General features: G+C 36.9%; 1 protein-coding gene across 1 annotated transcript; it reads right to left on the bottom strand.

The window, feature by feature from the left end:
• Positions 1-3914: 3914 nt before the first annotated feature.
• On the bottom strand, positions 3915-5667 carry LOC111884274 (uncharacterized). The gene is made up of 2 exons (XM_023880590.3): positions 5252-5667; positions 3915-5170 (listed from the first exon to the last, which is right to left on the bottom strand). The coding sequence occupies exons 1-2, from the start codon at positions 5315-5317 to the stop codon at positions 4076-4078; spliced, it is 1161 nt and encodes a 386-aa protein (XP_023736358.1). The 5' UTR covers positions 5318-5667; the 3' UTR covers positions 3915-4075.
• Positions 5668-24051: the final 18384 nt, after the last annotated feature.

The following is a 24051-nucleotide window of genomic DNA, read 5'->3' as shown; positions in this document are numbered from 1 at the left end:
TTGGAAATGCGAATAATGAATGAATTTGGTTCAGAATTCTATTTATAGTCCTGAGATTTTTGGCAGAAAATATTTTTATTCCTAAAATGATCTCTAATATAATAGAGTGTTGGAATAACAGTGTTGCAAAAAAAAAACCCTAGTGCACCCACTCTCCTGATATTTCCTGAAGTGTAAACCCTGAATTACTCAAACTTACACGAAAAGTCTGAAAATTTATTGTGACTGCTATAACTTCTATTGAAGTGATATAGTTTGTACAGAATGGAAATTTCAGGTTGTCACACTCGCGAGCCTAATTGAGCCTAAACGAGCCTCCATGTATATATATATATATATATATATATATATATATATATATATATGTGTGTGTGTGTGTGTGTGTGTGTGTCTATATATATATATATATATATATATATATATATATATATATATATATATAGGCTCGTTTAAGTTCGTTTAGGCTCGCGAGCCCACTAACCGAAGCTCGGCTCGAGCTCGTTTAATAAGCGAGCCTCATATTTAGGCTCGAGCTCGGCTCAGGCTCGTTTAATTTGATCTTGAGTCGAGCTTTTAACGAGTCGATCCGTAGTAGCTCGGCTCACTTACACCCCTAGGTTTGGGTTTCAACCTAAAATCGAACGGAGAAGAAGTTTGAAATTGATGGGTTTGTGTTGGCTTTTAATTATTTAAAAACCGTTGTCGGTTTTGGATTCAGTTTTAGGTCAAAACAGAACCAAAACAACTCATGCTCACCTCTAGTTTGGTTGAATTTGATAATGTGGAAAAATTTAAGTTCTAACTATCTTTATTTTTTCAGTGATACAATGAAAATCAGTTGTTTCCATTTGAATTTATTAATTAGAAACGGAAGAAATTTGAAGTGTTCTTGAAGACGAAGATCATAAATTGGGAGAAGAAGTTAAGTCGGATGGTAGTGGTGTGAGAGAAATCTTGTTATTTTACAAGCATTTAACGGAATGAGAGTAACGCTAATTATCTTAAGGACCAAAGTTGATGGATTTGAAAACCTACGGATCTTTGTCATCAATTTTTGAAAAGTAAAACCAAACGTGCACAAAGATACATATCACAATCACATGGACCAAATTCGTAATTTACTTTTACAAATACCTCAAATAAGGAGGATCAAATCTACAATATAAATGTTTTGGTACTAAACTTATATAAGACCAACTATACTCATACTCAGGACCAAAAATATAAATTTACTTAATAAATAAAAGATTAAATAAAAAGTCCATATATACAAACATATCAGCATCATGTAGATAGTCTAAAAAAAATTTCCAAAGTCGACCCCACATTAAAAAACTAAACCGGATAATCCTTCAATTACAAGTTATTTATTGATGCCAAACCATGCTTCCATAGATTAAAATCGATCTCAATTATATAATTAAAAATACATTGGAATCTTTAATAATCTATTAAATACAATTCAAAGATTAAAAATTGAAACAACAAAATGAGATAGCCTGTGGCTAAATAGTGAAGTTGACCCTTAGTGATAATTCAATTCATAAGCACGTTCACTACTTTGTTTTATACAAAAGGAATGTGGTAGTGAAAGGTGACAAGGTTTTACTCCAATTCTTTTGTCTTTTCATTATTGAGCAAATATCATCACATACAATGGAATATAGCTGGACCACCAATAATTTCTCTTTGGGCCGCTCTACACTAAGTTCAATCATACTTTAACCCATCCGGATTATAGCCCGGTTTCCTAGTATAACATGTGGCCTTTTAGTTTGGTTTTCTAGGTTTCCTAAAGAGTAAATTACAGGAATGGTCCCTATGGTTTGGGGTAATTTGTACGTTTGGTTCTTAGCTTGTTTTTTTAACTTGGAAGGTCCTTATTATTTGTTTTTGTTGCGCGTCTGGTCTCTGTCTTATCTAAAAAGACTATTTTGCCCTTAATTTTTTAATTTATTCAAATAAACACACCCCAACCCCACTTCCACATCACCTTACCTTATCTTATCTACCCCATCTTATTTAAATAAATTAAAAAATCAAAGGCAAAATAGTCTTTTTAAATAAGACAGAGACCAACGTGCAACAAAAACAAACTGTAGGGACCTTCCAAGTTAAAAAAATAAATTAGCGACCAAACGTACATATTACCCCAAACTTTAGGGACCATTCGTGTAATTTACTCTTTCCTAAATTTAAAACCAGATGTGTATAAAATCTAAGGTTTGGCTTTTAGATGTTTAACTTTGTTTTGTTTTGGTCAAATGTTTTTTTTACTTATGCTAGGCATGTTGGATGCTATATCCACATCATATTTAAAAGCCGTATTAAATAATATTAAAATCAGAAATCAGACAAAAAATTAGTTGTGTGGTGAGAAAAAAAAAAAAAAAAAAGACTTCTTTGAGTCTTTCCTAAGTCCACCATCCATGAGATAGAAAAGGTGCCCTTTTTTCCATAAACCCATTTGGAAAATCCCACAAAGAACCGGTCTTTTATTTATCATTATCTATACACATAGCTTTCAATCATCACCCACATACAAGTTGACTTGAAACAACATGCATACCACTAAAAATTCATCCAGAAAAAAAATTCCACAACTTGTAAGGTACAAGTAACACCAACACATTTTTGTTCAATATCATGTACCACCTCCACTGCATTGGTTACAACAGCCGAAAGCATACGAGACATGTTACTATCCTAGTAACCTAATCCCTTCTTAGTTCGCCCATTTTGTCCTACCCAAAAGTATCATATATGAAATAAATCAAATACACAACAATTATCCAAAAAAAAAAACATTACCATTTCGATTACATTAGATATAACACCTTAAAGCATATGAAACCTGATTTCTAGATACACATCAGATACACAATAATCTGCTAGATTAGAAACAATGATATAAATAAATCAAGTACACAACAATTATCCAAAATAACATTATCATTTCGACTACATAAGGTACAACACCTTAGAGCATATAAAACCTGAGTTTCAAATACATATCAGATACACAACAATCTGCTAATTACGAACAATAATATAAATAAATCAAATACACAACAATTATCCAAAATAAAATTACTATTTCGACTACATAAAGTACAACACCTTAAAGCATATGAAACCTGAGTTTCAGATACATAACAATCTTTCGACTACATAAAGTACAACACCTTAAAGCATATGAAACCTGAGTTTCAGATACACAACAATCTTTCGACTACATAAAATACAACACCTTAAAGCATATGAAACCCTGAGTTTCAAATACACAACAATATGCTAGATTACTAACAATGACATAAATAAATCAAGTACACAACAATTATCCAAAATAACATTACCATTTCGACTACATAAGGTACAACACTTTAAAGCATATGAAACCTGAGTTTCAAATACAGATAACACAACAGTCTGCTACACAACGAACAATGACATAAGAAACCGATATATATATATATATATATATATATATATATATATATATATATATATATATATATATATATATATATATATATATTTATTTGATTTGTAACGGTAGTATATGAAGCCCACCAGAGGGTCTCCGATAGAAAGACGTCATTTGAAGGAAAATAATGGTAAAAGTCCAAAGATTTTGAAAGCAATAAAGGTACGATGTTGAATTTTTAAGAACTTTGGGTGATTACAATGTATATATAATACAAAATTACATAGTATGATGTGGTTAGGTACCTAAGCTTATATAAGGTTGTTAGGTATATTCACTTTATATATATATATATATATATATATATATATATATATATATATATATATATATATATATATATATATATATATATATATCAATTGTAAATCTCAAATGCTAACAAACCCTTTATGAGCAAAAGATATTGATGCTATTGAAACAATAATTCGATCTACAAATCAAATATTATATAACGTCTTTGCGTTCTGATGAAACAATACCGGAAAGCGGGGAAAAAATATACAACTAAATCTCCCCAAATGGTTTAAAAAAAAAAAGACTATGTATCATTAAAACCCTTAAATCTAGAAAAAAAATACACTAATATTATCCTGAAACAGCTTCACGAACACAATTCCCAGGCAAAAGATACTTGTACTTATCGGCATGATTCAATAGATAAGAAGGAAGGTGAACACCCGAATAAGAATGAGGGATCCGACCCATTTTTGAGATAATATCCCTGAAAGTGTACTCCTCAGGAAGCATATCGTACAAGTCATCCCCATTGCAAATCACATTCTGAATTCTTCTCGGATCAAGAAAGTGCGAAAATCTCACTCGATCTGTATGGCTATACGCTTTCATCTTGAACACAAAATCACTGATTTTTCTGAAGCAAAAGCTACAATGCCACCCTGAATCCGCTAACAAGAAGTCTGTTTGTCTGTAATGAACGTATCTCGTTTTCCCCTTTTGATATTGGTGAACGGAGGCCCTCCAGCTGTCATGATCGACGTTGAATTCGAAGGAATACAAGTAATTGTTCAAGTTCAGATGAATCACCGGCGGAGGTCCGTCGCACCATCGCAAAAGATCGATGGTATGAGCACTCGGGATTTCATCGACGTCCGACATTATCAACAAATCACCATCTTCAATTCCGGCGATTCTGAGAAGATGATCGAGTGCCACTCGTTGATAAGCTTCTTCGATAAACGGATTTTCCCCCTTTCTAAATCGTCCGCCGATTGTCCCGTAGGTTAATCTAGTTTCAATGAAATCGAATTTTTCTCGATTGATGGCGAAATAGTGGGGTTTCGGGATGCTTGTGAAGGTGGAATTCGTTTCGAGAAGAACAAATTGAGTGATGTAAGGGTGGAGTTCTTTCCATCTGATTTTAAGCATGTCGACCTCGTTGTTGAAGAGAACAGCGTCGTATACTTTCCGGGGGTAATCACGGACTTCCCAACCATGGAGTTTGCAGAGCGACGCTATTGAAATGTTTTCATGATAGTAATGAGGAATGTGAACGAAAGGTTTTGGAGGAGATTGCCATAAAGGTCTCAAAAAGTAGGTTACTTTTTGTCCATGGAAGTAAATACCCACGAAACCAACTGGTATCACTATAAATAATACAAGAAGCGTCCGTAGATCCAGGGTTTGCATCATGCAACGAATTCGATCCATTCTGCTTACCTCCTGAAAATCCCAATTAACAAATCAATCAAAACCCCCAAAATCGAAACAAATTGAGATGAAATCGACGAAGATTAAACAAACCTGACTACAGACGTTGTCCCAATGGTCATCCGTCTTCTTATTGGAAGATGAATAACCATCAGGCATTACGAGGGCTCAAATCAAACAATCGGAGGATTAGGAAAAGTTGATTTGAGCCCTCTAAGAGGGCTAATTCTTTCTTCTCTTTTGCTGTAGAAATCAGCAGAAAACCTGATCAAATGCCTGCGTTTGTGGGCACATATGCGAAATTTTGAATTGAAAAAGTGGATTAGTGGAAAGTGTTGTGGTTAGTATAATAACGAAGTGAAGTGTCCTGAAAATCCGACCAAAATTTCAGGGGCTCGTGCTACGATAATGCTTTCAATTCGAGCCTCTAAATTATAGCCGTTTGCTCTAATCAATGGTTGTTTACTATAGAGAAAAATAGATACAGAATGTGTGTATATATAGTACGTATATGAGTATATGCTATATAGATCCAGACTGTGTGTTGACCAATAAAAATGAAAGATTAGCCCGTCAAACACTCTTGTTTCTTTTTGGAGATTAAATAAAGGTAATTAAAGAAGAAAGATTTTTAATTTTTTTTTTTCCTCATGGAGAAAGTGATATGATAAGGTATCTTCCAAAAAAAAAAGGTAGCTGAAAATTTCAATATCTTATCTAATTTTTATTTTATATAAAATTGTTTGGTAAAATTTAGGCGCACGTATGAATCGGTTTGGGTCGGTTTCGATGTAAAACCAAATTAAAATCAACATCAGTTTTTAAATAATTTCTTTTCAAATAATTTAAAATTGAAGCGAACCCAAATCAAAGTCCATCGGTTTGATTTCTCGGTTTAAACCTGTACCCAATTGGAATCCCGTGTAACGCTACTGAAAGATGATAAATTATTTTATAAAGATATGGAGGATGGATGTTTTCTTACTTTGGACGATATTGGATGCATACCCCCATATGTATTAACCATTGAACTATGCATTTGTTTTGGTTATATTTAACGGGAATAGGTGAATATATGTATACATATAATTACACAATAAACATATATATAACACCATCTGTTATACCCACCACTAACCACTTTAATGGTGAATGTCGTATCATTACCACACACAACCACTAAAAGGTTGGTATACCCACAACTATAACTAGGGATGAGCATATGACCCGTTGGACCGGACCGGACCGGAAAAAAATCGGGACCGGACCGGATATTCAGATTAGTGGGCCGGTTTTCGAGTTTTGTTTTTACCACTATTCGGACTTCGGGTTTGGACCGGACCGTACCCGGAATACGGGATTTAACCCGGACCGGACCGGAAAACTTTTTCACCTTAATTCCTTTTGTAGATATTTTAGAATATATAAATAATAATATTGACTTATTAGTTAATGCTATAAAGCTTTTATTGAAATATAAATTATTTCTACAAAAAAGAATGTATCTAATGTGATTGCGTATTAAAATTAAGTACCACATGTCTCACCAAATTGAATATTCTGTAATGTATCTATCGTAGTATTATTTACTAGTTTATAACCTGTGGAAACCACGGTTAATTCAAAATTATTAATCAATTATTTATATAAAATTTTAAATACATTATTAATTAAGAGATTTTTTTATTAGTTATGTAAAATTATAATTATTGATTCAAATAAATATGTGTAATTAATTTATCATATATATTAGACTCTTTTTATTTGTGAACTAATGAAAACAATAATATAAAATTTAAAATTTAAAATAAAGAATAAATAGATTGACAAATAACGTCACATTAATTAGGAGTTTTAATGAATTTAAAATGAAGAATTAATAGAATGACAAGTGGCATCATATTAATTAGAAGTTCTAATATTATGACACTTGGCAAAAGGACTACTCTTTTATTAGTATAGAGAATTTGATTTTTTTTTTCTAAAAAACATGAACATTTATTTACTATTAGTGTTTTTAGAAATTGTGAGGCTCGTCCATACGAGCGACAACTAAAAAAAAACCTTTGTGCGGCTCTTCCATAGTTCACGGCAGTGACAATTATTTTTTGGGTTTGGCCCTCCAACTCTCCATCGCATTCCACCGTTACAAAAAAAACGGTCAAATTCGGTCCAAAACCCGAAAGCCGGTTTAATACTTGGAACCAGATCGGACCGAACCCGGACCCGATACACACAAAAACGGTCCGGTTTTTGGGTAAGGTAATTCACGATTTTCGGTCTTCGGGTTTTCGATCTTTGGGCTGGTCCGGTCCGAGTCTTGCCCGTTGCTCATCCCTAACTATAACCCTCTTATTTTTTAATTTTTAAATAATATAATATATATATATATATATATATATATATATATATATATATATATATATATATATATATTGTAGAGAGAGATAAAGAAAGTTAAAGAGAGATAGAGAGAGAAATAAAAATATTGGACGTTGGCTTCCGTTATGTGCACCACAATCCACCACTACCACTAGTTACCACTAAGTAGTGGAATGATGTGCACTATAATGGTTAGTGGCCACATATACCACAGAGGGGCTCGTTCTTGATATACCAGATGACCATTGATAACAAGAATCGAACGTAAGAGATGTATATCTGTCACATTTTTTTCTGAAGTAATAAGAAGTAAGTTAAATATTTATTTAAAAAAAAGACAATGTCCTATTATAACATCCCTTCTTAGGTTCGATGGTGAGGTAATATGGTTTTTTCTTAAGTAATAAGAAGTAAATTAAGTATTTATTTAAAGAAAAAACAATGTCCTATTATAGCATCCCTTCTTAGGTTCGATGGTGAGGTGATATGACACTACATGAGGTCGTCGAACACTACACTATAAGATGGTGTGACTTATGTGACAAGTGGTAAGCCCCCACCCTATTTATTTTTGTTTTTTTTTTTTATTATTTATTTATTTTTTTTAATTTTAATGTTTTTAACATTGATAAAACCGTAAAACTGGTCCATGTGGTATGCATTTTCTTTTGGATTTTTGTCTAAATCTTAATTTTTTTGGCTTAATGCTCATTTTGATCATGTTTCTATGTAGTTTTGGCCATTCTGAAATTTGATATTACTGTAATACCCTTATTAATTTATTTTCATGTTTTATGTATTTTAATAGTTAAAAAAACATTCAAGGGCCCACCCTATCTCTCTCTCTCTCTCTCTCTCTCTCTCTCTCTCTCTCTCTCTCTTCTTCGAGACATATGCATCGATCCTCCTCAACCCACTTATCTATTCTTCATCTTCTTTGTGGCTTTCCCTATCATTGTTTGCTCTCTAATAATCACTAGCAGTATCATCGCTCCACAAATGCTCAAAATTTTCCACTCATTCAAAAATTATTAACCCATATGTAGGATTAAGAATAAATGACAAAATTCGAATAATAAGGATCAATGTGAATCAAACAAAATGGAAGACACACACGATCTAAACAATTCACAAGTTTAACTTCAATTAGCCTTGAAATAAGATTACAAAGTGGGTGTCACACCCCAAAACCAAGAACGGCGGAAACGTTCTGGGGTGGAGGACGTCATGCAAAGTATCACAACAATGCAAAGTAGTAATGTAACATCTCAAAAATCAGGTATACCTTGTGAACCTTCTTCTTTGAATGATTGTCATATTTAACCCTTGATAAGAAGATGTTTGGTTAGCAGGTACGCGGGGCGTACTGGGGTGTACGCTCAACGTACTTGTTCGCGTTCTGATCATGAAGGATTGCCAGGTACGCGGGGCGTACCCAGCCCAGAAGGGAAACCCTAATTCCTTGAGCCTCCCTATTTAAGCAACCTTATGGCCCTTTTGTTGGCCACCTTTCCCAGAGCATTATCATTCCTAAACCCTAAATCTCGTTCATATAGCAAGGGAGTGTCTAGGAGAGCTTTGTAGTGTGTTCTTGGCCATTTTGGAGCAAAGTGAAAGCCTTGGAAAAGGAAGAGTTAGAGCTCAAGCTTGTGGATCCGAGATTAACAGTGAAAGGAGCTTCATTTTGAGGTAAAAAGCTTCAAGCTTTACATCTTTTCTGTTCATACCTTTTAAGAGAAGTTTTAGGGTTTTTGTCCCCAAGTTGATAGCTTTATGAGTTAATGAGCTCTTAGAAGCCGAGATCTATCCCATGCTAGCCCATTTAGGGTTGTTATGTGATAAAAATCCAGTCTTGGTTGTCAAAAGTTGTTCATGCATGAGATATGGACGTCTAAAGGTTGGAAATGGGGTGGTTTGGGTGTTGGTGACTTCTACAGCCATGCAAAGGCTTAAAGTCACCGACTTTATGGATTAAGTCGTATTAGAGAAGTCAGATCTGGAATTTGGACGCAAGTCTTAACTGATTAAGACCCAAAAATCAAAGAAGACTGAAACTGGGAGTTACGTCGGGCATAATCCCAGTACGCGGGGCGTAGGGGTCGCGTTCCCCCGTTTATGTGAGGTTTCCGGTTACGCCCATAGTACATGTTTGGTACGCGCAGCGTAACCCGGAGAGGGTTGACTTTTGTTGACTTTTAGGGTTTGGTCAATATTTGGGTCGTTGAGCCATGGGAGGGGTACAATGGTCTTTTGTCCTTTTGAGAGTGCCAAGAGAGAGTTTAGTGTAGCCTTTGAGAGTGATATTGATTAGGGTGTTTATCCATGTGATTAGGCGGAGGCTAGACCAGATTTTAACGAGTCAGAGATTTACCGAGACACCCGAGGTGAGTCTTCTCACTATACTTTACCTTGAGTAGGTAACCAGAGTTATGAGATAGAGTATCTTGTGTGTTATCTATGTGATGTGTTGCACGACATTATTTCTATGTGACTTATGGCGTGTGTATATCAGAGTTAGGACCGGAAGGTCCACAAAGCTAGGACCAGAGGGTCCACAGAGTTAAGGCCCAAGGGCCCACAGAGTTATAGCCTCGAGTGGCTAATATGTGTTATATGTGCTATTTTGGGGAACTCACTAAGCATTCATGCTTACACTGTTTTGTGTTATGTGTTTCAAGTACTAGTGACGATCACGGCAAGGCGTCGGCATGATTCATACACACACACACACAGAGTTTTATATGTTCTTTTGATCTTGGGATATGTTTTATGAATTGAGATGTGATACATTGAGATTTTTATAATAAATATGAATGGGAATGTGTTTTGAAAATGCGAAAAATTGTTTAAATTTTTACGGTGTTACAAGTAAACAAGCAACAACATCATCCATTGCAGTAATAATATAATTTTAAATACAAGTGTGTTATCTAAAATTATAAGACAACATAATGAATATTCAAAATAAAAGACGAGTCTTGACCGCTCTGTCTTCACAAAACCTGGTCGTCGTACCTGTCTATTTGTGACCTGAGAATACAAGTTATTTTGAAAGCGAGTATCAGCAATAAAGCTGGTGAATTCATAAGTATTTATGTGTCTTTGATTTGTAAAACTGTAAAGAAAAGACTTGTATTGTTTGAAGGAAAGTTTGTATAAGTATGAAAGTGTTTGTAAGTAATTGTAAACGTTTGAAAACCCTAGAAAATCTCCTATTTCCTACTAGTATAAAAAGTAATCTTCTACTAAGACCCGACTGTTTTGAAAGAAGCCTTCTACCAAGACCTGACTGTTTTGAAAGTAACCTTCTACCAAGACCCGACTGTTTTGAAAGTAGCCTGCTACCAAGACCCGACTGTTTTGAAAGTAGCTTTCAACCAAGACCTGACTGTTTTGAAAGCAGCCTTCTACCAAGACCCGACTATTTTGAAAGTATGAACCTCTACATAAGTGAAGGTTTTTCCTTGTACAACTATTATTATTCAAATCTAATCTACCTCATCGATTATGTGAATGTGACACAAAGTAAGGTAATAAGGAAAATAATATAATAACTGGAATTGTATCCTTTTGTATTTGTCGTATGTAAAGTGTAAGTACTGTAGTATTTGTATAAAGTGACTACTATTGTACTAATTGTCTTAAAATGAGTATTAAGGTATAATATGATGGCTAGATCCCATACTAAATGCTCTCCCTGTCAAAAGATTCTGGGAACCAAACACGTCCCCTGCAATGATTGCAAGTCGTGAACATCCAGATTATGATTATATGATCATGTATACCCAATATAACTATCACCTTTTTTTAGAGCGATGCGTTAGTGATTCATTGGTATAGTTAGATCCTGTAATTTTTCCATGCTATAACACCTTATTATGTATGTTCTGTTATCATGTATTGTATCTCTTCATATAGTATTTAATGTATTAGTATTCTTGTAATTGTATTTCTGTAATTGTATTTCTTCATATAGTAAGCATTGTATTCATATAGACTCATGAATGAACTGACTCTTGTGTGATTCCTTGTACTTGGAATAGTAATTAGTATCTCCTAACTATACCTATAATAGCTACTAGTAATGTACGTGTATATCCGAAGTATGCCTTTGCTACCCAAAGGAACTGAACTAACTGATGAAACTTTTATGTCTATATATGTATACATGATATATAACTAATATTTAGACGACATTCGGACGAATAACCGATGCCCTAAGGCCACATCTCAATGAGGAAAAGGAAATAAAGTGAGCTAGCCGTCCTAAGTCCTTTAAACATTACTTATATAACTATACATATATAGGCATGCATTTTGACAATATAAAAGTATAAAAGAAGTTTTGTAAAACATTTGAAAAGTTTAATAACTAAGAAATGATGACTTGATGTCAGTTTGTAAAATGATTTGAAAGCAGTTTGTTTGATAAGAACAACTTTAAGTATAAGGAAACCTTTATTTGAAACACATTTGTAATAAAGTTTGAAAGTAAACATACAGTATGTAAGACAGTTTGATAAGGAGTTTTAAACAGGTAAAAACATTTGAGAAAGCCATTTGAAGTAATCTGTTTGGTAAAACAGCTAAAAGTGTAGTAAATCCATTTGTATGCTAGTTATTAATCACATGTGATTGATGTACTAACTAGCATGATTCAACTTGTATTCCCTCCTATAAAAGCATTTATAAACATTTAAAACATTTAAAAGGGTTATTTAAGGGGTATGAACTCACCTGTAGTGAGTGGATCGGATGGAAGTGTCGGACAAGTGCTCGATGTCAAGTGAGGACTTAAACACACACAATGATCCTAATAACATATAAAGACATATGTATATATATATACAATTAGTGATTATAACACTAATTAGACAAGTATAAACATCATAATGTGTGGAAAAGACTTTGGTCAAAGTGTTAGGAGGCTATTGGGTTGCACAAAGGAGTATAAGGCTTCGCATGTGAGTTTATGGTCCATAGACCATACCTCAATGGAGTTTACGGCCCAGGGGAGTTTACTCCTGGCCGTAAAATCTCTAATGGGTCTCCATTTGAGGCTTAAAGGCTAGGTGTCTTAAGTGGTTAAGTGTTCCAAGGCTTAAACAAGAGGTTAGGTGAGTTTAAGGTCCAAGAATGACCCTATCTTGTGTTTACGGCATGGGGACCACTTTCCCATGAGTTTACGACTGTAAAATCATGGTAGGAAGTACCATTTTGTTACTTGAAGTCCCTAGCTCAATGGTGGTTGGTTCTATGCTAAGTTCTAGTCAATTGGAAGGAGGAAAGGGCATCATTGCACCCTTATAGGGACTTTACGGCCTTAGGAGATCCTTCGCCGGAAACTCTCATTCAACCCTCTATTATTGATGATTCTAAGCTCTAAACATGTTAATCCTAGTGTACAATGAGTTAGATCAATAGTACTTACGATCTAGGAGCTTGAATGGTCGTTTTTGGCCAAGAACACTAGTGTGTGTTCTTGGTGTTCTTGGTGAAACTTGAAAAATCTACAAAATGGAATGATTTCATGGATGAAATCATGTAAGATCACTAGTTCATGTAAGATATCAACTAGTTATGACAATAAACTTACGAGTTTTGAAGATCGGGGACGAAGGTCGGGATGGTACTTGAGAGGATTTCAGCCAAAGAAGTGAAAGAATGGAACAAATGGCCAAAATAACGACATATAGGGGGGTTTACAGCCCATATGGAGTTTACGACCATAAACTCCATTGAGGTGGCCGTGAACTCCTTGTCAAGTTGTTTTTAAGACTTGCTCTTTGTGCTATAGATTCAACAGATAAACCCCGACACTTATCCCTTAAGTGTACAAGGATTAGAACGCTCAAATAAACTCCAATTTGTGCTAAATGATAGCAGGAATGAGTTTGAATTTCAATGAAGTGTTAGACTGAACAGGATGGAAAATTTCGGGTTGTCACATCATCCCCCTGTTAGAGGGAATTTCGTGCTGAAATTAGAATTTAGGTAAGGAAGTAGGTATGAATAATCGAGTCAAGAGGTGGGGATACTTCCTATTCGATTGATTCTCGTATTCCCATGTGAATTCAGGTCCTAGGTTAGCATTCCAGCAAACCTTCACTAATGGGATGTGGCGTTGCTTCATCCGCTTGACCTCTCGGTCCATGGTCACTAAGGTTCTTCTACGAAGGCGAGGCTCTTGTTGATCTCGATCTAGTCGAGTAGGATTACAAGAGTCCTGACGGAAAGGTGTTTTTTTTTCAAGTTCGAGACGTGGAGGGTAAAATGTATGTTACTGAGTTCACGGGTAGGTTGAATTTGTAAGTTACAGGGCCGATTCCGGAAAGAATCTTGAAGGTCCTAACTATCTTGGATTTAGCTTTCCACGCTTTCTAAAGCGTTTCAAGCCTTCCCAGGGTGAGACTTCCAAAAGGATTTGGTCTCTCACTTGGAATTCCAAAGGTTTCGACCTCTTGCTTATCTTCCTAGTCAAGGGCCGCTCCCTTCTAGATCAAAGTCGTAAGAGGTTCCGTAATTTGCGAGGAGTTCTGAATGAACTACGACAGTAGATCAGCGAGGCCTGGGATTTGGCGAATTCCCGTCGGTGTCTTCGGTGCCGAAAACTTCCCAATGGTTTTGATTATTATAAGGGTCCTCAAGAATTCCCACACCACTTACAGTGTGTCTTAGGAATTCGACTCTTCATTTCCAAAACTCGTATTTAGAGAACTGCGCGTAAAGCTTCTCTGATCGTATTGTTTCCATTGTTTGTTGTAGATGCTCTTCATGATTTCCTTTTTACTATGAGAGTAGATAAGTAAGTCATTTACAAGGAAAATGACGAACTGATCCAAGTAAGAATGGCACACCCTATTCATTAAGTTTATGAATACCACATGCATATTGGTCCTATCCGAGGGGTATCACTACGGACTCGTAGTGTCTATAACGAGTTTGGAAGATTGTCCTCGGAACATCCTTCTCTAAAACTCGCAACTGGTGATATTCGGATCTCAGGTCCATTTCTGAAAGGGAAATCGTTCCTTGTGGTTGGTCAACCAATTCTTTTATGCGAGGCAGATGGTAATGGCTTCTAATGGAGATCTTGTCGAGGTCTCCGAAGTTGATGCTCTTATGAAACTATCCATCTACCTTCTTGAAGAATAAGACTGGAGCTCTCCAGGGTGAGAAGCTTGGTCTTTCCATTCCGTGCTGAGTAGTTCGTTAAGCTGTCCGGATGGTTCTTGTATCTCCGTGGGTGTTAGTCTGTAGGGCGTTCTAGTTACAGGAGTCGTATTGGTTCTAAGTTTGTTCGCATGATGATGCGATTACTCGTAGTCTTGGGCAGTCTCTGTCCTGAAGTTCATATTAGAATTCATACATGGTTCATCAATCACAATCTCGTGTATACGAGTTGTATATAATTAAGATTGAAAAGGTAGTCGAATAAATGATTCTTCTTTAAGCTCACATCTCAACGAGGAAAAGAAGTTAAAGTGGAATCATCAATTCTAAACCTATAGAACCTTGATTATAGACCACCCCTGTGTATACATTCTTCAGAGATAGATCAACCGTAAGGGTCCTTGGTTTGAACTTGACGTACTGTACGAGTGGTACTCTGGGGAGGTTTGCTGAGGTTTCTTCGGAAAAGATAAGAAACATGAGGTATTCTATACATGAGTACTTCGGAATTCTGAAATGACGGCTTCGCTAGAAAGACGTTTACGGAGAAAGAGATGTACGCATGAACTGGTATGTGAGGATCGAATGGACTCAAGTTGTATGATAATATCAGACTCAGTTGGAAATAAAGACATTAGACTTGATCATAAAGGCGTTACAGACAAAACCCAACAGTGCAACTTTTAACAGAGTTACAGTACTATAGATTTACTGCAAGACTATTGCTACGAAGTAGGTATACTACAAAAGACAAGTATATGCAGCACGAGGGTCCCTTAGCTGACGGGATCTCGCAAAAGATAAGACTCGAGTTGCACTAGTTTTAAACAGTTTATGAGTCTGTTACAACGAACGCCTTAGATAATTTAACGTGGGTTTGGAGTAGTCTCTCCTGCGGCAGTGATCCTTAGTATCTTCCCGTCTACGCCGAAGTTCTTTGTTATTGGACAGACCTTTTTGAGGTGTCTAATTTCACCACATTGGTGACATATCTGGCTTGTACTAGCATTGGTGGTGGAAGTGAGGTGTCTGGTCGGAATTATGTGAACGTGGGCACTTTCATTGCTCTTTCCTTTTGGACAATTCCTATGATAGTGTCCTGTCTCACCACAACTATAGCAAACCTGGCTGGCTCCGGTGGTGGAAGTGGTTCTACAGAAACGAGCAATGTGCCCCATCTTGTTGCAATTGTTGTATTGCAATACTCGGCAAGATCCATTATGATGATAGTTACACTTGTTACACTTCGGGAATGTTCCCTCATAACGCTTGACCGGTGCTGATGTGGCAGGATTTGCCACTGGTTGTTGTCGCATGGCAAGCCTTTGAAATCGCTTGCGTTCTGTTTGGGCTTGACGCTTCCGTTTCTTGAACTTTGAGTTGTTGTTTTGGGTGTTGGCGACTGTTACTATTTGTTGATTTCTCGGATCGTTACCATGACCGGAATTTTCAACCCCGTTGTCAGTCTTGTTTGCGTTGCCAGAGCCAAGGTGTGCAAGGAAAGCTGTCACGGCAGTTGTTACCGCGGCTTGGAATGTAGCGGCGTCGATAGGAAAGATAGGGGTTTCGTTGTTCGGCTGGCTATTTCTGGATGACAACATGATTCTATAATATGAAAGATAAGGAGTTCTTGAGCGATTATGGTTGACCCTAGATATATTTCGATTGTTCATGTAAAGAGTAGAAGTATGTTCTCGGGGGTTTGACCTACATCCCTATGATGCAGTCCTAGTACAGAGTAAAAGTAAGTTCATAGTATGGTCTCAAGACGTTTGACGTTCAAACCAGGGGTACCATTGGTTGGTGAATAACATGGTCCAACCTTTGAAAGAAAATTGGGAATGATCCCTGAGCTAAATTTCTCTAGTCTAATAACTCGACTAGAGTGGGTTTCGGGTAGACCCCAACGAAAGTATGATGAAAGTATTTGAACAATGAGTGACACAGAAGTTAGGTGACTTTCAATATCGATATTTATGACGTAATAAGTTTGGGAAAAATTAACCTTGTAGTAGGTCTTACATCACATTCGAAGTAGAAAACTCTTTGACAGCATTAAGGCCTAACTAAAAGTACTTACAGTACAAGGTAGTCACATAGGAAAGTGCTACATAGAACACAGACAGGAACACGATTCTTTAAAAAAAAGAAGGAAAGTAAAGTATCTCCGACTGGTGATGGTCACCCCTATGGTGAACCCTTAGTTCAGCTAGTTGACGTTCCATATCAAGCAGGTGTCTTTCATATACCCTCTGGCATACTCGGAGCTCTATGACTTCGGCTCGTGTTTCAACTAGTTCTTGTAGTAAGGTCTCATAGTCTCTCTCAGATCTCTCATGACTGTGTTCAAGGCGATTGGCGTGGATGGTATGCATTCCTGCATTGGCATCAACTGTAACGCCCACAGATCCGGGCTAGTCAATTTAGAGGCAATAAGTGTTGAAAACGACTTTTCGGCAAAAGATTATTTATAATGAATAGTCTTAACCAAGTTGTAGAATATGTCTCAAGGTTTCCATACATATAAAGAATGCCGAAATCTGAGTTATAACGAAGAAGTTATGGCCCATCGAAGTTTTACGGCAAAACCGGCACGACACCGGGAAGCGTAATAGTAAATTTCCTCATTTTCCTCAAGAGTGTCTTTTTTTGCTACATAATAGATTTCACCCATAATAAGTTCCAAAGATCTCAATAAATAGCCAAAATGTTGCAAAATGTGCTTAAATATTGCTTAGAATATATAACTAATTTTAGCTATGTCACAAAGCAAGTGGGAAGCACGTAGAACTTGACGTAGCTTAGGAACCATAGCTTGATGTAGTAGAAGTTGGCACTAGATTCAACAAGTAATTACTGAACTTAAATAACATTTATTCATAAACACAAAATTGATTGCATTAATGGTAGAAATCATCTATGAATTGAGAAATGTGGAATCTCTCATTGACGAGCTCTACTTGATGGTTTCTGGAAAATCCATTATCTACCAAAATGATATATCAGATCTCGAATCTGATTAGTGACTAAGTGACGTGAACACCGAGATGTAACACATGTCTAATAATCAAGAATCGACTTGATTAATCTTCATCTCTATTAAAAAGCTAGGAGTAAATAATCCTTTTAGAAAATACATACATGGATATTTATACACATTTAAGTAGCAATGATTATATCAACAATGATATTATTTACTATAACTATATATTCTTAATATGAGATATGGCAAATAGATTTCAAGAAAAACCTTTTTTCTTAATAGACATCTACTTAATGATACCTATATAGCTTAGCTTGGAGGTTTTCTTAATCCATATTATCCTAAAAAAATATGTAATGCTTGAGATCCACTTGTGGATATAAAGCAAACATGTCAAAGTTGGAATCCTCATTTTAATGTCTAAATACATGGTATGCTTCATATCAAAATGAAGATAACATTCGTGTTTACTAAGAACTAGTGGGAGGATAGTGATATTCCTAATCTTGTATGGAAGAGACATACTTAATCATGGGAAATCACATTCTGACTGTGCAACGCCCTTTCGCCTTGACACAGAAAGTGTCTTAAGATGAAAGACTTAAGAATAATAAGATACATTCTTGGAATGTAAAATCTACCGAGATAGATAAATATGACTATTAAAGTTTTAAATTGTTTCATATATTGGCAATAATTTGAAATATGTCACACCCCAAAACCAAGAACGGCGGAAACGTTCCGGGGCGGAGGACATCATGTACAGTATCACAACACAGTAAATGTAAATAAGCAAACAACATCATCCATTGCATTAAATATATAATTTTAATACAAGTGTTCTGTACAGTTATAGACACTAAAAATAATGAAACACAAAATAAAATGAGATGAGTCTTGAATGCACTCCATCTTCTTAAAAGCTGGCCTCTGTTCCTGTCTACTGATGACCTGAGAATACAAGTTATTTTGAAAGAGTTTATCAGCATTAAGCTGGTGAGTTCATAAGTATTTTAGTGTCAATGTATCTTGTAAAAACGTTTGAACCTGACTCAATGTATAAGTTGTAAAAATGTAAGTAAATGTTTGAAAGTGTTTGTAAAAGTTTGAATCACTCAGAAAATCCTATATTTTCTATAAAAGTAACCTTCTACCAAGGCTAGACTGTTTTGTAAACTTTCCTGTTGTAAAAGTGTGTGATTACCCAAATATAACTATCACCTGTTAAAAATATAGTTTGTATATTAATGCTTAAGTGAGGTTATCACTAAAATATGTAATGGGTAAATCATTGTAGTACTGTAGCTTTGTATAATAAGACTACTGCTGTACTAAATACTACTACCTTAAACCTGATTTATATTAAGGTTTATTGTGATAAATTGCACCATGCTATCGACTAGAAATCAACGACATAATGAATGGTCGTAATAAAGAAATGACGTTTGGCACCCGCAGACCTGCAGGTCCGGCTGTAGCTAGCAGCAAGGTGTAGGATAGTCAATCCAGTATAGATCTATACGCAAACTCACGCTCTCCCTCCAAGAGAATTCTGGCTACAACTCGGGCCATGACATTTAAGGCATGCCTGATACAGTGGATCACAATTGTTAAGTATTCATGTATATGTATTGTTTCTCGTATATCTGTATATGTATTGTTTCTCGTATATTTGTATATGTATTGTTTCTCGTATATCTGTATATGTATTGTTTCTAGTATTTCTGTATATGTATTGTTTCTAGTATTTCTGTATATGTATGATCCTGCGTTACCCCGATGGTAACCAGCTAATGATGTACTGATGAGTATGAATATGGAAGTACCTTTATGTCTATACATGTATATATGATATATAAGTAATATGGAAACGACCTTCGGATGGTCACCCGAAATCCCACCAGACCACATCTCAAGGCGCGAAAAGGAAATAGGGCGGATGGCCTTCCTAAGTCCTTTAAACATTATTTATACATCTATACATATATGGGCATGCAATTGAATATATAAAAGCGTAAATAAGTTTTCATAAAACATTTGAAGCAGTAATATAATTTCAAGAGAAGATCGACTTGATGTCGATCTATAAAACATTTTGAAGGCATAAATTGATAAAACAGTTTAAGTATAAGAAGCATTTGTTGAATCACAGTCTATATTTAAGTTTGGATAGTAAAACAGTTTGTAAATCATTTCAATAGTAAAGCAGTTTGAAAAACAGTTTGAACAGTGGTGAAAATCGTTGTTTTCCTAGTTATTAATCACATGTGATTAAATGCAATCACATGTGATTGAAGCAATAACTATAAGTATTTGACTTGTATCCCCCCATAAAGTATTTAAAACACTTAAAATCATTTCAAAGGTTGATTCAAGGGGTATGAACTCACCTGTGGTGAGTCGTTTGAATTGCAGTGTCGGCTACCGTGCTAGGTGACAAACGGAGACTGGTTTACACGCACGAGCCTAGTTATCATATAATAAACATATATATAACTAATTAGACATATAATAACTTAAATAAATAAGTTAAGACACTTAGAAAACATTTAAACACTTTTATGAGTGTTTAAGGTTCAAATGGTTGCATCTAAGTTGCTACGGGACAAGGCAAAAGGGTTTGAAACATCAAAGGGCCTTGTATAGGAGTTCACCACCCAACAAACCCCACACCTTGGTGTTTACGGCCGTAAACTCATAGGTTTATGGCCGTGAACTCCTCAAATGGTGTTTTTGGGTGTTTTGTGGTGTTATCTTGCATCAAGAACACTCCTAGCTTTGTTGGAATAACACATGAAGTAGTTTTAAGGCTCTAGAACACTCCATAAGGGAGTTTACGGCCTAAGGTCCTTCACCTTAGAGTTTACGGCCGTAAACTCTAGGAATTTAATTGATTTGAGGCACTTAAACATCAAGAATGGCATCCATGAATTTATCTAAGGCTAATGGGGACAAGAGGCACACTTTGGTGCCTTCACTTGGAGTTTACGGCCCAAGTCATGTTCCTTGGCCGTAAACTCCTTTCAAGGAGTGATTTCTATGTGTTCTACTCTCCATTCTAGTCCCAAAGGTGCAAGGTAATTTGTCTAAAGGCTTAAGGGTAGCTTGGAATGATTTTTGTCCCACAAAAAGGGGTTTACGGCCCAAGAGGAGTTCTTGGCCGTAAACTCCTACTAACTTGTGATTTTGATGAGCTTTTGGTGTTCTAAATAAGCACAAGTACTAGTAGTTAAAGTCCTTAAGCATTTGGGGAAAGTTTTAGGGCACTTAAGCCCTTGAAAAGGGGTTTACGGCCCAAGGGAGTTCCTTGGCCGTAAACTCCTAGAACTTGTGTTTCTTGGATGCCTTTTGGTCCATAAATGTCATACCCTATCCCCTAAACAAGTTGTCTAACAAGGAATCGGGACTAGGAATCCATAATGTTCCATTTTGGAGTTTACTCCCCAAGAACGATCTTGGGCGGTAAACTCCCGGATCTTGACATCTAGACATGTAATTTGTGTTAATGAGCATCTAACAAGTATTGAAACACATACAGAAAAGTAGACTCACAATCTAGGATGAAAACCCGAAGATCCGTCAGAGAGAATATGGCTTTTCTCTATTTGGAATTGTGAATAATGAATTATTTTAATTCAGAAAACTATTTATAGTCCTGGAATATTTTGGACAGAAAATGTTTTTATTCCTGATGTTGGACTGTAACAGTATGAAACTTGAAATGCCCAAGTTTCACAAAACCAGGAGTATCCACTCTCCTGATATCATCTAAAACATAATCCTAATGTACACAAACATGTTCGGAAAAGCTTGAAAATCACTGAAACTGAACTAGTTTCTATTGAATAGATGAGGTTCGTACAATGGAAATTTCAGGTTGTCACATCATCCCCCTGTTAGAGGGAATTTCGTCCCGAAATTAGAATTTAAGCAAATAAAAGTTACAAACAATTAAGCGAAAAGATGAGGGTATTTCAACTTCATCTGATCCTCGCGTTCCCAAGTGAATTCCGGTCCTCGCTTGGCGTTCCAGCGAACCTTCACGATAGGGATACGGCTTTGTTTCGCCTGCTTGACCTCACGGTCCATGATCTCTATAGGTTCTTCCACGAAGTTGAGGCTCTCGTTGATCTCGATCTCGTCGAGTGGGATTACGAGAGTCTCGTCAGACAGACACTTTTTCAAGTTAGATACGTGGAATGTAGAATGTACGTTATGCAGTGTGTCGGGTAGATCAAGTTTGTAAGCTACGGGGCCGACTCTGGCAAGAATCTCGAAAGGCCCTATGTACCTCGGATTAAGCTTCCCACGCTTGCCGAAGCGTATCAAGCCTTTCCAGGGTGAGACTTTGAGAAGGACTCGGTCTCCCACCTGAAATTCCAAAGGTTTTCTTCGTTTATCGGCGTAGCTCTTCTGTCGGTCTCTAGAGGCTTTCAATCGTTCACGGATTTGAATGATTTTCTCTGTCGTTTCCCGAATGATTTCTGGACCAGTGAGAGTACTGTCGGAAGCTTGCCCTCTTGCTAATTGGGTATCACCAACCTCAGCCCAGCACAGAGGGGATCTGCACTTGCGGCCGTAGAGAGCTTCGAATGGAGCAGCCTTGATGCTGGTGTGATAACTGTTATTATAGGAAAATTCGACAAGGGGTAAATGAGTATCCCATGCCTTCCCAAAATCAATCACACAGGCTCGCAACATATCTTCCAATGTTTGGATGGTCCTCTCACTCTGTCTGTCGGTTTGTGGATGGTAGGCTGTGCTCATGTCCAGCCTTGTTCCTAGGGAATGTTGTAGGGATTGCCAAAATCTTGAAGTGAACCTACTATTTCTATCGGAGATAATGGAAATAGGTACACCATGCAACCGTACAATTTCCCTAATGTATGTTCTCGTAAGTTTCTCCATCTTGTCGGTTTCTTTGATAGGCAGGAAGTGTGCAGACTTGGTCAATCTATCAATGATGACCCATATGGTGTCAAGTCCACCCGTTGTCTTGGGCAACTTGGTTATGAAATCAATAGTGATCTGCTCCCATTTCCATTCTGGGATCTCTGGTTGTTGCAGTAAACCAGAGGGCTTCTGGTACTCGACCTTAACCTTTGCGCAAGTAAGGCATTTACTTACGAAGGTAGCAATCTCTGCTTTCATATTAGGCCACCAGTATAGCTTTTTAAGATCCAGATACATCTTATCTGAACCTGGGTGGACGGAATACCGAGTGTGGTGAGCCTCGGTCATGACTACGTCTCGGAAACCACCGTGTTTCGGTGTCCAGATCCGGTCCATGAAATATAAAGCTCCGTCACCCTTGGCTTCGAAGTTCTTGTCCATTCCCCTAAGGGATTCACTCGACACATTTTCAGGTTTCATGGCCTCAAGTTGAGCCGCCTGAATTTGCTTAGTCAGGTGCGAATGGATGGTTATTGATAATGACTTGACCTTGCGACCAGAATATTCTTTCCGACTTAGGGCGTCTGCTACTACGTTGGCTTTACCCGGATGATAACGAATATCGCATTCGTAGTCACTGAGTAGCTCGACCCACCGTCGTTGTCTCATGTTGAGTTCCTTCTGATCGAAAATGTGCTGTAAACTCTTGTGGTCGGTAAAGATAGTGCTCTTCGTTCCATACAAGTAATGTCTCCAGATCTTCAGAGCAAACACTACTGCTCCTAGTTCAAGATCGTGGGTTGTATAGTTAACCTCGTGTGTCTTCAACTGTCTCGAGGCGTAGGCTATGACCTTACCTCGCTGCATCAGAACACATCCGAGTCCTTGATTGGATGCATCGCAATAGACTACGAAGTCTTCTATTCCTTCTGGAAGGGATAGTATCGGTGTGGTGCACAAGGCTCGTTTGAGCGTTTGGAATGCTCTTTCTTGCTTCTCTTCCCAGTCAAAGGCCACGCCTTTCTGGGTCAGGGTCGTAAGAGGCTTTGCTATTCGTGAGAAGTTCTGAATGAATCTGCAGTAGTAGCCAGCGAGACCTAGAAATTGACGAATTTCTGTAGGCGTCTTTGGTGCTGACCAGTTCTCAATGGCTTTTATTTTGGATGGGTCCACGTGGATTCCTTCTTCACTCACCACGTGTCCTAAAAATTCGACTCTGCGGATCCAAAATTCACATTTCGAGAACTTCGCATAAAGTTTCTCTTTCCGTAGTGTCTCTAGAACTTGTCGCAGATGATCACTATGCTCCTTCTTACTTCTGGAGTAGATCAGAATGTCGTCAATGAAAACGATGACGAACTGATCTAAGTAAGGTCGGCATACTCTATTCATCAGATCCATGAAGACTGCGGGCGCATTGGTCAATCCGAATGGCATCACCACGAACTCGTAGTGTCCGTAA

This window comes from Lactuca sativa, chromosome 3 (assembly GCF_002870075.4).
Source record: "Lactuca sativa cultivar Salinas chromosome 3, Lsat_Salinas_v11, whole genome shotgun sequence".
Taxonomy (NCBI): Eukaryota; Viridiplantae; Streptophyta; class Magnoliopsida; order Asterales; family Asteraceae; genus Lactuca; species Lactuca sativa.
Note: the sequence above shows the minus strand (reverse complement) of the source record. Positions and strands in the feature narration are given on the sequence as shown.